The 14782-nt window shown below is 42.1% G+C and overlaps 1 protein-coding gene across 2 annotated transcripts in view; it reads right to left on the bottom strand.

Moving 5' to 3' along the window:
• Positions 1–14782, bottom strand: part of LOC143770441 (sialic acid-binding Ig-like lectin 13) — a 153124-nt gene that overhangs the window by 79011 nt on the left and 59331 nt on the right. Inside the window, exons 4-7 of one of the 2 annotated variants that reach the window (XM_077260065.1) lie at positions 7353–7619; positions 4670–4702; positions 2812–3078; positions 406–447 (exon numbers count right to left, since the gene is read on the bottom strand). In XM_077260065.1, coding sequence (XP_077116180.1) covers positions 406–447; positions 2812–3078; positions 4670–4702; positions 7353–7619 — 609 coding nt within the window. The remainder of the gene's footprint in view (positions 1–405; positions 448–2811; positions 3079–4669; positions 4703–7352; positions 7620–14782) is intronic. The other variant, XM_077260066.1, reaches the window with a different exon arrangement.

Raw genomic sequence — 14782 nt, 5'->3', positions numbered from 1 at the left:
TGCTTGTTACCTTCCCAGCACTCTTCCCATTTTGTAACCTTTAGGGTGTGGGGGTTCCCATGTATACTGCCATAACAAGTTATAATGACCAATTCACAGGACATCAATCAAGGGATTATAGTGATCAGTAAGGAAGTAATAGTAAAAGTACCGGAAATACAAACTCAAAGGACAAGTTTAAATCAACAGCATAGAGATATGAACAAAGAGGTTAAAGAGAAAAAAATGATAGTGGGAACAGACAATTAGACAGGATGAGATCGGAGAAAAGAGGCAGATGGGAGGGGCTTAGCAGCTTTGGCCGATTCACACAGGAGTAGGTGGATACCCAAGAAGCAGTTTCTACTCAGTCATATATCTTTTCTCAGTTTACACCTAAAATATGTAGTAAAGCATATACAATACCTTTGGATGATTGAACAGTGATTTCCATATTTCTAGGTGGGTCTGTAATAAAAATGTTTTTTGGAAAATAATTTTTTTATGTGATCAAAATGTATCATTAATTGGCAGAAAGTTCTCATAGGTAAAACATAACAAAAAAAAAATAGGTGGGTGGTCTTATGAAAAGGAAGGGAGATTCCGCACTTTAGACCCCCTTTATGAGTCAGAATGGAGGAATAATACATCATTGCATCAATAACTGTAAGCGCAGTCCCTGCCATGTCTGTGGCAACTACAAAGTCAAACAGGTAATTTCTGGTGATGTTTTCCCTTTACAGACTGTTTAGCATTGGACGAGTACACACTGTGTGCACAATTATCAGGCAGTGAGGATTTTACTAGATCATAATATTATGCAGATTTCCCACCTTCGAGCTGTATAACCTTGAATACTGATTCGGTGTAGCAGATCATGTGATGTGTATTTGTGTAATTAGGGGGTGTGACCTAAGAATTATTAGGCAGCTGCTTTTATGTGATCACAGAACCATGAAAACTTTTTCAGCAAATAGTCAACAGGGTCATAAACAACGTGTTGATATAAAAAGAAGCACATTAATTGCCAAAAATATTGGAAGAATAAGATATGAAGCGACAGAAGGCCATTATCCTCCAGTGCTGTCATATTCCAGAGCTGCAGCCTCCCTGGAGGACAGAAGCACAAGATGTTCAGTGGTCAGAGATATGGCCGAGTTAAGGAGGTTGAACCCGACCACCACTGAGCAAGACACAGAAGTACAAGGTGTTCAGTGCTCAGAGACACAGCTGAGATGAGGAGGTTGAACCCAACCACCACTGAGCAAGACACAGAAGTACAAGGTGTTCAGTGGTCAGAGACATGGCCGATGTGAGGAGGTCAAACCCGATCACCACTGACCAAGACTCAGAAGTACAAGGTGTTCAGTGCTCAGAGTGACACGGCTGATGTAAGGAGGTTGAACCACCACTGATCAAGACACAGAAGGGGAAATAGAACTTTTTTTATTTTTCCGTCAACATGGCCGTGTGAGAGCTTGTTTTTCGTGAGACGAGTTGTCCTTTTGAATGACACCATAGACTTTACCATACAGTGTACTGGAAAACAAAAAAAAAATTCCAAGTGCGTAAAATTACCATCTTTACTTTATGGTAAAACTGACCTGCCATTATGATTCTCCAGGTCATTACGAATTTGCAGATACAAAACATGTATCGTTTATTTTTTATTTAAGCATTGAAAAAAAAATTAGGACATTTGAATGAATATAATTTTTTTGCTTGTTCCCATTTTACGAGACCCGTAGCGTTTCCATTTTCTGTGATCTGGGGCTGGGTAAGATTTTATTTTTTGTTCCCTGAGGTGACGTTTTTACACATACCATTTTGGGGTAGATACGATGTTTACATCGCTTCTTATTGCAATGTTGAGGTGGCCAAAATAAAGTAATTCTGGTGTTTTGATTTTTTTCCTCCGTTTTTTTTTTTACAATGTTTACCTATCCAATTAATTTATTTTATATGTTCTTAGGTCAGACCTTTCTGAATGCAGTAATACCAAATATGTGGATATATTTTATTATTATTTTATTTTCAATGAGGTAAAACGGGGGGTGATTTGAACTTTTTTTTTACATTTTTTCATACTTTTGAAAACTTTTAACTATATTTTATAGTCCCCTTAGGGGGATAACTTGTGCTATACATAGCAGGGCTTCTGCACTGGTATGGATAGCAGAAATCAAGATCTCCTTTGAACGTCGGCCATGAGCCTACGTTCATCAGAGCATTGTAATGACAGCCCGGTATGTCTTTAGTACAACCCCCGATGTGCGCCGATGGGGACGTGGAATTACCCGCTCCTTCCCAGAGTAGTTAAATCCTTCTGTTAGAGATCGACAGCGGGATTTAACAGTTTAACACCTGCGGTCAGATCACCGATCCACCCACGGCTGTTAAAGGTTGATGATGGCAGATTAAACCAGCCGTCATTTGGGGGGGAAAGTTTCAGGCTCAGCACCGGAGCTTGCGTCAAAGGCAGGGACACGACACAGGAGGTACATAAACATACGCCATATGTTGTGAAGAGGTTAATATATGTAATATAAAAACTCTTATTAATAATAATAAAAATAGCTGCACAAGAACAGACCAATTGAATGAATGCTATTATGGGCAGCATATAATTTTTTTCTGATGATGCCAAGTGCAGACAATGCAAAGAATAACACAAAACACAGTGTGTTCATTTCCTGCAAAAATAAAAGAAAAATCACACAAATTCATAGCAATTAGTGACATATAAATTGTGGCAAAAATGATTCACTGGAACATTTCTGAAAATGACTATATATAAGAATTATATAACTATTATTTAAAAATGATCCTTACATTGTACAGATATGGAGATATTTGCTCTATGTATTGCACATTCAGTCATCACTGAACACGTGTAGACACCAGTATCTTCCATCGTCACGTTTTCTAGTCTGAGTTCTAGCATTTTTCCAATCCCATTCTGGAGAACTTCATTCTCCTGATCAATCCACGCTACATTATATCTTTGATAAGTTAGGTTACTTTCTACTAAGCATCTCAATGTCACTGATGAACCTTCATCCACTTTAATTATATTGTCCAGCTTATTTTTTTTCTTTCCTAGAATAAATCGGAAAACTTTATAATTTAGAGATGTTATGGAAGTTATGGAACATAATAACCAGCAAGTGAGTAGAGTGAAGGCCAGGCTGCCTGGTAGCCCATTCTAATTTACCAATTACTTTGCTAAACAAGCATGTCCAAGAATTATGGACAGGAGAGTGGACCTATGAGATAAAATCCATTGAACAATAGGACATTCGAGAGTGTCATCATTGTTGCATCTACTTTAGCTAAGTACTTTTTATCTAATTACTGCTCTGATGTGATAGGAGAAACACATGCAGTATGATGCAGAGACATTGATTGAGATGTTGCATGAATATTCTTCTTATTATTAATGGCTTTCAGCTCATGGTGATTTCATGGATGAATGCTCTGTAGGAAGACTGATCTTGTGCAAGCCTAGATAGGTCACCTAGGATCTTCTCAATGCTATCTTAACCCCTTAAGGATCAGGGGCATTTCTGCTTTTGTGTTACCATTTTTTGCTCCTCTTCTTCCCAAAGCTATCATAACTTTCTTATTTTTCCATCAATATGGCCATGTGAGGGCTTGTTTTGTGCAGGAAGAGTTGTACATCTGATTGACATAAATGCTTTTACCATATCATGTACTGGAAAATGGGAAAAAAATTCTAAGTGTGGTGAAATTGAAAAAAGTGCAATTCCATACATTTTTTTTTTACCATGTTCACAAAATGCTAAAACTGAACTGCCATGATTATGCAGGTCATTACAAATTAGTATATACCAAACATGTATAGGTTCTTTTTTATGTAAGTGGTGAAAAAAAATCCAAAGTTTGTAAAAATAAAAAATTGGTACCATTTTCCGAGACCCATAGAATCTCCATTTATCAAGATCTGTTTTTTTTTTTTTTTTTTTTTTAAGTACGGTATCTTCAATAAAGTGTATTTGTTAAAAATTTCAGTACATAATTTCTCTATGAACTTGGGTAATATTTGTTTACTGTACTATCACAATGTTTGGTGAGCTTCAACAGTAGGATCTCCTGAATAAAGATGAGTGAATATGGTCGGAATCGGTCGCCGAATATGAATTTGCCATATTCGTGCCATATTGGTACCCTATTCATGCCGAATTTATGTATGACGATCATTTCCAAACATATCCGCTCATTTCTTCTCCCATTGACTCTAGTGGCATTTGGCTGTGTTCGGCAAATTTTGCAAATACAATATTCGATGGAGATCTTAATCAAAACCGAATATTGAAAAATTTGCTCATCTCTTCTCCTGGATAAAAGATCATTGTCAGAACCTTTTAGACAACATCTAAATAGGTCCTTAAAGAGTTACTCTCATTATCAATCAATGCGCTGCTCCCTTGACTTCTTATTTTCTGCAGGCTGTGGGCCACGCATTCCTGATTGCTGGACCTTTCGGACAAGTAGCATGGTTGCTCTGTTGGTTTGATCAGGGCCATTTCCAATGTTGAATTAGAGCTTTATCAGGATCAGGATGTGTTTGGACACATCTGCATCATGTTTATGCACCGAGTTATTTCAGTACACAAATGATAAGCACCATGACAAATTCAGTTATGGTCATTATATTATATGGCCTTACCTGTATCCCATGTGATTGTAATAATTGTAGGACCTGAAATACAATAAAGAGGACAAATAAGAAACTAATCCCTGACATGATAAATATCTGCATCGTGGCTCCAATAGTTTCTTGAAATTTCCAGAATATGAAAAATGACTAATCATATTCCCTTCATACGTTGCCATGATTAACTAAGCATTTCAGTGTTAGGATATAGTATTTATGGGAACTAATGGGTATGGAGCCAAGAGGGTCAGTTGGTGCTTTCGTTCTCTGGCCTGTCTGTATTTACATGGACCAGGCTCATCCCACTGAACACCCGCACTTCTTCCCCATGGGCAGAATACTACTTTTACAACACAGGGTGAGGGTACCACACTTTGATAAGACTTTATTGGGTCACTCACCAACATTTGCCAGCATATATGACATTCCCAGCAAGGACACAAGAAAGTGTAAGTGACACCCTTCCGCTGGCTCACCAGGGATTAGAACCTCCATGACTTCGGGGCATCCAGGGCCAACTACCACAACCAGCAGCACCTCACTTTTGATATGCACCCACAGAGAGGAGGTAGGGGCAAGTTTAGGAAGCTGACCGACCATAGAGAGATATGTGGCCAAGTGACCGAATTGCCTCAAACTGAGTTATCCAAACAAATTTATGGGCTCAGTGTTGGACAGTGGAGCAGTTCTCTAATCCACCAGCTGGAACGAAGGTCCCTAGGATGAAGTCCTGTAGAGTAATCGGTGACAGGAGAAGTCCCCTTTTTATAACCCTCAGCTCCAATTCAGAGCATTGTCCCACATGATTGGGGGAGATAATCATAGTTGTTCCCTAGTTTTTCCCTAAGTCAATTGACTGCATTATTGTCATCCAAGTGATGACCAGTGCACCACAAGGGGCTGATGCAATTTGTAATCAGCAGGTATTCCACAAATTAACATACAAAAATGGGGACCTGACGATCTCACATGAAACAATAGCTCATGTCCCCTGACTTACTGAATAAAGAAATAGTAGGTCTGGTATAATTAAGAAGAGTTCACCCCCACACAAGTGGCCAGATTTCCCTTATTGACGTACAATTGTATTAAAGTACAATTCCACAATTGTTTTGATTTTTTATTTACCATATTCACTATATGATAAAACAGACCTGGCAATATGATCCCCCAGGTCAGAATGAGTATGCAGATATCAAACATCTACAGTCTATTTTTTATTTAAGTGGTGAAGAAAAACATTTTTTAAATTTGTAAAAAAAAATGTTTTTGCTCTCGTCGCCATTTTCTGAGACCAGTAACGTTCTCATTTTTCAGGATCTGGAGCTGGGTGAGGTTTCACTTTTCATGCCCTGAGCTGATGTTTTTATTTATACCATTAAGGGGTAGATACAATGTTTTGATCACCTGTTATTGCATTTTATTGAAATATTGTGGAGAACAAAAAAATCAAAATTTTTGCAGTTAATTTTTTTTTCTTGTTACGCCATTTACCAGTCGGATTATTTTACTTTATGTTTTGATAGATCAGACATTTCTGAACTCAGCGATACCAAATATGTGTTTTTTTTATTGTTTTATTTTCAATGGGGCAAAAGGGGGGTGATTTTAACTTTTATATTTTTTTATTTGTTTAATATTTTTAAAAAACTATTCTTTTTACTTCATACAATATTTCCCTTAGGGGACTTGAAGCTGTGATCATCTGAACACCTGTGCTAAACATCGCTGGGCTTCAAACCTGCGATATGTAGCAAAAATCTCGATCTCCTATGAATGCCGGTCACAAACTGGCATTTACAGGAGATTCATAATGACAGGCAAACGGGTCTTCTACAGATCCCCAGATGTTATGACAATCCATTGCTGCTCTTCAATCACGTAACAGGGACATCGATAGGCGGGATTTGTGACATGATTCCGGCTGTTGCGTGTTAAATGGCACTGTCAATGATTAACAGTGTGATTTCATTGGTTAATAGCTGCAAGCAGGGCACCGATCCACCCGCGGCTGTTAAAAGCACATGGACAGCTGATTCAATCAGCCATCAAGTGTGGAGAAAGATGAAGGCTTAGCCACCATCAAAGTCAGGAACACGACATATGATATAGATATACGTCATACGTCATGAAGGCGGTGCCTGACTGGCTCACAAACCAAAGCTGCCCACCTGAAAATCGATGTTTTTAAATAGGATTGTACCTTTTCCATGCAACCTTTTCTGTACAGAAATATATGTTAATATCTGATATATGTCCCTCTCCCTGTCTTTAAAAGTTGAGAGATACCCCATTCTGTGACTGCACCTATGCACAATGACCCTGTTGACAATTTTTGCTTTTTCAATAGGCGGTTCAAGCAGTTGTCACGGGACATGAGTAGTTGACATCCCATTTAAGTAGTAATGTTAGGAGATAAAAGATTAGCATCAAATTTAGGTTCCTTGAGACTATTGGTATTTTCATCAGAAATTGGACCACATAGAACAGATCATCAATCAGATCTTTTTTATTGGTGAATCATCCCAATAGAAGTAGACCTGAATGGCAAGTAATTGGCTCCAAAGTTACCTCAATTTGGGGTTGTCTTCTACTGAGCCTTAAAGGTCAATTATTGAGTCAGAATTTGGGTCCACCAGTGTATCTTTTGATTTTCATCTTCAACCATGATAAAGTAAAACTAACATGTACTTACAGTCGATATCAAGAAGGACAGTTTTTCTAGTTGTCCTCCAATTTTTGTAGGTCATTTCACATGTGATGTTTTTCCGCTGATCATTTGGAGATGGGGTAAATGTTACAGTAGATGACTCTGTCTTCCAGACGTCGGCCACGTTACTTGCCTTCCATTGGAAGGTTAATGATGTTGCAGGACAATTTCTTGGAGGTGAGCAGGTCAGGGTCTTATTGACACCAGCAATAAGTGTCCCAAGTTCTGAGATGACCGGTTCTTCTGTGAAATCTATACAAAAATATTAGAGAGAGATGGGGTCAATGTTATGAAAGATGAATTCTTCTTCCAGATGTTGGGCAAATTACTCTTCGTCCTGGAAATATAATGATGCTGCAGAACAATTTCTTGGTAGAGAGCGGGTCAGGATTTTATTGACATCAGCAATCATTGTCCCAAGTTCTGAGATGACCGCTTCTTCTGTGAGATCTACACAATAAAATATACTTTTATCATGATTTCTGTCAATTATATGTTTAGAAAAATGCATCCAACAAAAATAACTGGGCAATGGGGTTTAAATAACCAATGACATGACCGATAAACAAAACAATTAAAACTATTATATTTTATTTGTTCTAAAATGATACTTGAGGTTCCATCTTAAAATTAAGCTGATAAGAGGCGTTGCAATACTATAAAATATTGGGGCATTAGTGTACTGTATGTCCTATGACAAATTCATCACATATTTTCTGGATGTTCTACTGCAGAATTCGAGAGCTGACTATTGGATTTCTGTTGCAGATGTGATCTTGATGTGCTGTGGACGGAGAAATCTTGAAAAATAAGGATCAACCATGTAAATGTTGAATCTTTGCATCAAATTGATGTATTTGTCACAAAAAGATTGAAAACGTATGAAATGCTGAGAGCTGTAACCAAAAAACATCCGACTAAAATATCTTAAACCACTCAAGCAGCAAAATGCAAAAACTAAAGTTTTTGCCACATCAGTCTATCAAAAACAATTCAGAAATTTTTTAGAAAAGTGCAAAAGTTTTATTTAGATGTGGAAAACATGCTGCAAAGTAGGAATGCTTTCAAAAATAGAAGTGTCTTTTTTTTTAGCCAATTTAAAAATCTCAATCAAATCCATACACTGTGTGCAGAATTATCAGACAGGGAGAATTGTAATCATGTCATCATTTTGAAATATAGAAAAAATGCTTTCTCAGGATGCAAATATTGGAGCAATCACAGAACCAGCAAAAGTTTTGTTGCAAATAGTCAAAAGAATCACGAAAAACATAATGAGAAAATAAGGCACTAAATATCTTGATCGACCAGATGAATGGGCCATGGCTAGATCAGTAGACACAGGCTTTGATGCTGTTCGGACGAAATAGAGCAGTCACAAACTTGATTTAAATTTCTCTTTTGTTCATCCACATTAGATTGTGTCAATTCATGTAAATAAATTACTAAATAGAGATGAGTGGATTAATCTGCGAAGAAATGAGCTTGGGTCGAATTTCATGAAATTTGGTGTTTCACACAAATATGAATACTTTAAAATCCCATTTGCACATTGCAAATAAAAAATAACTTGCCCGGCACCATTTCTAACACTCCTGAAGCATCAGAGTGTGGGTAAATGTCATTTTACATTGCCGCACTGTCTCCTGATAATGCTCTTCAGCGATAACATCCAGCAGACTATCACACCTTGTACAGTGGTGGTCAGTAGCTGGACCATCACTGATCTATGGTTTCCAGTGGAGTACAGTTTGTACGGCTGAATCATCTTCTATTTTCAAAGTCACTGAGTAAGTCTCTGTCTTCTGTAGATTGTAAGCTTTTATGGTCAGTGGGGTCCTCTCTCTCCTGTAGAGTGTAAGCTCTTATGGTCAGTGGGATCCTCTCTCTCTCCTGTAGAGTGTAAGCTTTAATGGTCAGTGGGGTCCTCTCTCTCTCCTGTACATTGTAAGCTCTTATGGTCAGTGGGGTCCTCTCTCTCCTGTAGAGTGTTAGCTGTTATGATCAGTGGAGTCCTCTCTCTCCTGTAGAGTGTAGGTTCATATGGTCAGTGGGGTCCTCTCTCTCCTGTAGAGTGTAAGCTCTTATGGTCAGTGGGGTCTTCTCTCTCCTGTAGAGTGTAAGCTACTGCGGGGTCCTCTCTCCTGTAGAGTGTAAGCTCTTATGGTCAGTGGGTCCTAGCTGTCTCCTGTAGAGTGTTAGCTCTTATGATTAGTGGGGTCCTCTTTCTACGGTAGAGTGTAAGCTCTTATGGTCAGTGGGGTCCTCTCTCTCCTGTAGAGTGTAAGCTCTTATGGTCAGTGGGGTCCTCTCTCTCCTGTAGAGTGTAAGCTCTTTTGGTCAGTGGGGTCCTCTGTCTCCTGTAGATTGTTAGCTCTTATGGTCAGTGGGGTCCTCTCTCTCCTGTAGAGTGTAAGATCTTATGGTCAGTGGGGTCCTCTCTCTTCTGTAGAGTGTAAGCTTTTCTGGTCAGCGGGGTCCTCTCTCACTCCTGTAGAGTATAAGCTCTTATGGTCAGCGGGGTCTTCTCTCTCTCTTGTACATAGTAAGCTTTTATGATCAGTGGGGTCTTCTCCTTCCTCTCCTTCCTGTAAAGTGTAAGCTCTTATGGTCAGTGGGGTCCTCTCTCTCTCCTGTAGAGTGTAATCTCTTATGATTAGTGGGGTCCTCTCTCTCTCCTGTAGAGTGTAAGCTACAGCGGGGTCCTCTCTCTACTGTAGAGTGTAAGATCTTATGGTCAGTGGGGTCCTCGCTGTCTCCTGTAGAGTGTAAGCTCTTATGATCAGTTGGGTCCTCTCTCTCCTGTAGAGTGTTAGCTCTTATGGTTAGTGGCGTCCTCTCTCTCCTGTAGAGTGTAAGATCTTATGGTCAGTGGGGTCCTCTCTCTCCTGTAGAGTGTAAGCTCTTATGGTCAGTGGGGTCCTCTCTCTCTTGTAGAGTGTAAGCTCTTATGGTCAGTGGGGTCCTCTCTCTCTTGTAGAGTGTAAGCTCTTATGGTCAGTGGGGGTCCTCCCTCTTCTGTAGAGTGTATGATCTTATGGTCAGTAGGGTCCTAGCTGTCTCCTGTAGAGTGTTAGCTCTTATGATTAGTGGGGTCCTCTTTCTACGGTAGAGTGTAAGCTCTTATGGTCAGTGGGGTCCTCTCTCTCCTGTAGAGTGTAAGATCTTATGGTCCGTGGGGTCCTCCCTCTCCTGTACATTGCAAGCTTTTATGGTCAATGAGGTCTTCTCCTTCCTGTAGAGTGTAAGCTCTTATGGTCAGTGGGGTCCTCTCTCTCTCCTGTAGAGTGCAATCTCTTACGGTCAGTGGGGTCCTCTCTCTCCTGTAGAGTTTAATCTCTTACGGTCAGTGGGGTCCTCTCTCTCCTGTAGAGTGTAAGCTCTTATCGTCAGTGGGGTCCTCGCTGTCTCCTGTAGAGTGTAAGCTCTTATGATCAGCTAGGTCCTCTCTCTCCTGTAGAGTGTAAGCTCTTATGGTCAGTGGGGTCCTCTCTCTCCTGTAGAGTGTAAGCTCTTATGGTCAGTGGGGTCCTCTCTCTCCTGTAGAGTGTTAGCTCTTATGTTCAATGGGGTCCTCTCACTCCGGTAGAGTGTAAGATCTTATGGTCAGTGAGGTCCTCTCTCTCCTGTAGAGTGTAAGATCTTATGGTCAGTGGGGTCCTCACTCTCCTGTAGAGTGTAAGCTCTTATGGTCAGTGGGGGCCTCTCTCTCTTGCAGAATGTAAGATCTTATGGTCTGTGGTGTCCTCTCTCTTCTGTAGAGTGTAAGATCTTATGGTCAGTGGGGTCCTCTCTCTCCTGTAGAGTGTAAGCTCTTATCGTCAGTGGGGTCCTCTCTCTCTTGTAGAATGTAAGATCTTATGGTCTGTGGGGTCCTGTCTCTCCTGTAGAGTGTAAGATCTTATGGTCTGTGGGGTCCTCTCTCTCCTGTAGAGTGTAAGCTCTTTTGGTCAGTGGGGTCCTCTCTCTCCTGTAGAGTGTAAGATCTTATGGTCAGTGGGGTCCTCTCTATCCTGTAGAGTGTAAGCTCTTATGGTCAGTGTGGTCCTCTCTCTCTTGTAGAGTGTAAGCTCTTATGGTCAGTGGGGTCCTCCCTCTTCTGTAGAGTGTATGATCTTATGATCAGTGGGGTCCTCTCTCTCCTGTAGAGTGTAAGCTCTTATCGTCAGTGGGGTCCTCTCTCTCTTGTAGAATGTAAGATCTTATGGTCTGTGGGGTCCTGTCTCTCCTGTAGAGTGTAAGATCTTATGGTCTGTGGGGTCCTCTCTCTCCTGTAGAGTGTAAGCTCTTTTGGTCAGTGGGGTCCTCTCTCTCCTGTAGAGTGTAAGATCTTATGGTCTGTGGGGTCCTCTCTCTCCTGTAGAGTGTAAAATCTTATGGTCAGTGGGGTCCTCTCTCTCCTGTAGAGTGTTAGCTCTTAAGGTCAGTGTGGTCCTCTCTCTCCTGTAGAGTGTAAGATCTTATGGTCGGTGGGGTCCTCGCTCTCTCCTGTAGAGTGTAAGCTCTTATGGTCATTGGGGTCCTCTCTCTCCTATAGAGTGTAAGCTCTTATGGTCAGTGGGGTCCTCTCTCTCCTGTAGAGTATAAGATCTTATGGTCAGTGGGGTCCTCTCTCTCCTATAGAGTGTAAGCTCTTATGGTCAGTGAGGTCCTCTCCCTCCTGTAGAGTGTAAGATCTTATGGTCAGTGGGGTCCTCTCTCTCCTGTAAGATCTTATGGTCAGTGGGGTCCTCTCTCTCCTGTAAGCTCTTATGGTCTGTGGGGTCCTCTCTCCCACGTAGAGTGTAAGCTCTTATGGTCAGTGGGGTCCTCTCTCTCTCTCCTGTAGAGTGTAAGCTCTTATGGTCAGTGGGGTCCTCTCTCTCCTGTAGAGGTAAGCTCTTATGGTCAGTGGGGTCCTCTCTCTCTCTCCTGTAGAGTGTAAGCTCTTATGGTCAGGGAGGTCCTCTATCTCCTGTAGAGTGTAAGCTCTTATGGTCAGTGGGGTCCTCTCTCTCCTGTAAGCTCTTATGGTCTGTGGGGTCCTCTCTCCCCTGTAGAGTGTAAGCTCTTATGGTCAGTGGGGTCCTCTCTCTCTCTCTCTCTCCTGTAGAGTGTAAGCTCTTATGGTCAGTGGGGTCCTCTCTCTCCTGTAGAGGTAAGCTCTTATGGTCAGTGGTGTCCTCTCTCTCTCTCCTGTAGAGTGTAAGCTCTTATGGTCAGGGAGGTCCTCTATCTCCTGTAGAGGTAAGCTCTTATGGTCAGTGGTGTCCTCTCTCTCTCTCCTGTAGAGTGTAAGCTCTTATGGTCAGGGAGGTCCTCTATCTCCTGTAGAGTGTAAGCTCTTATGGTCAGTGACGTCCTCTCTTTCCTGTAGAGTGTAAGATCTTATGGTTAGTGGAGTCCTCTCTCTCCTATAGAGTGTAAGATCTTATGGTTAGTGGGGTCCTCTCTCTCCTGTAGAGTGTAAGCTCTTATGGTCAGCGAGGTCCTCTCTCCTGTAGAGTGTAAGATCTTATGGTCAGCGGGGTCCTCTCTCTCCTGTACAGTGTAAGCTCTTATGGTCAGTGGGGTCCTCTCTCTCCTGTAGAGTGTAAGCTCTTATCGTGAGTGGGGTCCTCTCTCTCCTGCAGAGTGTAAGCTCTTATGGTCAGCGGGGTCCTCTCTCTCTCCTGTAAAGTGTAAGCTCTTATGGTCAGTGGGGTCCTCTCTCCTGTAGAGTGTAAGCTCTTATGGTCAGTGGGGTCTTCTCCTTCCTGTAGAGTGTAAGCTCTTATGGTCAGTGGGGTCCTCTCTTTCCTGTAGAGTGTAAGCTCTTATGGTCAGTGGGGTCCTCTCTTTCCTGTAGAGTGTAAGCTCTTATGGTCAGTGGGGTCCTCTCTCTCCTGCATAGTGTAAGCTCTTATGGTCAGTGGGGTCCTCTCTCTCCTGCAGAGTGTAAGCTCTTATGGTCAGTAGGGTCCTCTCTCTCCTGTAGAGTGTAAGCTCTTATGGTCAGCGGGGTCCTCTCTCTCTCCTGTAAAGTGTAAGCTCTTATGGTCAGTGGGGTCCTCTCTCCTGTAGAGTGTAAGCTCTTATGGTCAGCGGGGTCCTCTCTCCTGTAGAGTGTAAGCTCTTATGGTCAGTGAGGTCCTCTCTCTCTTGTAGAGTGTAAGCTCTTATGGTCAATGGGGGTCCTCCCTCTTCTGTAGAGTGTATGATCTTATGGTCAGTACGGTCCTAGCTGTCTCCTGTAGAGTGTTAGCTCTTATGATTAGTGGGGTCCTCTTTCTACGGTAGAGTGTAAGCTCTTATGGTCAGTGGGGTCCTCTCTCTCCTGTAGAGTGTAAGATCTTATGGTCCGTGGGGTCCTCCCTCTCCTGTACATTGCAAGCTTTTATGGTCAATGAGGTCTTCTCCTTCCTGTAGAGTGTAAGCTCTTATGGTCAGTGGGGTCCTCTCTCTCTCCTGTAGAGTGTAATCTCTTACGGTCAGTGGGGTCCTCTCTCTCCTGTAGAGTTTAATCTCTTACGGTCAGTGGGGTCCTCTCCCTCCTGTAGAGTGTAAGCTCTTATCGTCAGTGGGGTCCTCGCTGTCTCCTGTAGAGTGTAAGCTCTTATGATCAGCTAGGTCCTCTCTCTCCTGTAGAGTGTAAGCTCTTATGGTCAGTGGGGTCCTCTCTCTCCTGTAGAGTGTAAGCTCTTATGGTCAGTGGGGTCCTCTCTCTCCTGTAGAGTGTTAGCTCTTATGTTCAATGGGGTCCTCTCTCTCCGGTAGAGTGTAAGATCTTATGGTCAGTGGGGTCCTCTCTCTCCTGTAGAGTGTAAGATCTTATGGTCAGTGGGGTCCTCACTCTCCTGTAGAGTGTAAGCTCTTATGGTCAGTGGGGGCCTCTCTCTCTTGTAGAATGTAAGATCTTATGGTCTGTGGTGTCCTCTCTCTTCTGTAGAGTGTAAGATCTTATGGTCAGTGGGGTCCTCTCTCTCCTGTAGAGTGTAAGCTTTTTTGGTCAGTGGGGTCCTCTCTCTCCTGTAGAGTGTAAGATCTTATGGTCAGTGGGGTCCTCTCTATCCTGTAGAGTGTAAGCTCTTATGGTCAGTGTGGTCCTCTCTCTCTTGTAGAGTGTAAGCTCTTATGGTCAGTGGGGTCCTCCCTCTTCTGTAGAGTGTATGATCTTATGGTCAGTGGGGTCCTCTCTCTCCTGTAGAGTGTAAGCTCTTTTGGTCAGTGGGGTCCTCTCTCTCCTGTAGAGTGTAAGATCTTATGGTCTGTGGGGTCCTCTCTCTCCTGTAGAGTGTAAAATCTTATGGTCAGTGGGGTCCTCTCTCTCCTGTAGAGTGTTAGCTCTTAAGGTCAGTGGGGTCCTCTCTCTCCTGTAGAGTGTAAGATCTTATGGTCGGTGGGGTCCTCGCTCTCCCCTGTAGAGTGTAAGCTCTTATGGTCATTGGGGTCCTCTC

This window comes from Ranitomeya variabilis, chromosome 4 (assembly GCF_051348905.1).
Source record: "Ranitomeya variabilis isolate aRanVar5 chromosome 4, aRanVar5.hap1, whole genome shotgun sequence".
NCBI classification, from domain to species: domain Eukaryota; kingdom Metazoa; phylum Chordata; class Amphibia; order Anura; family Dendrobatidae; genus Ranitomeya; species Ranitomeya variabilis.
The sequence above is the reverse complement of the archived record's forward strand: the minus strand, read 5'-3'. Positions and strand labels throughout refer to the sequence as shown.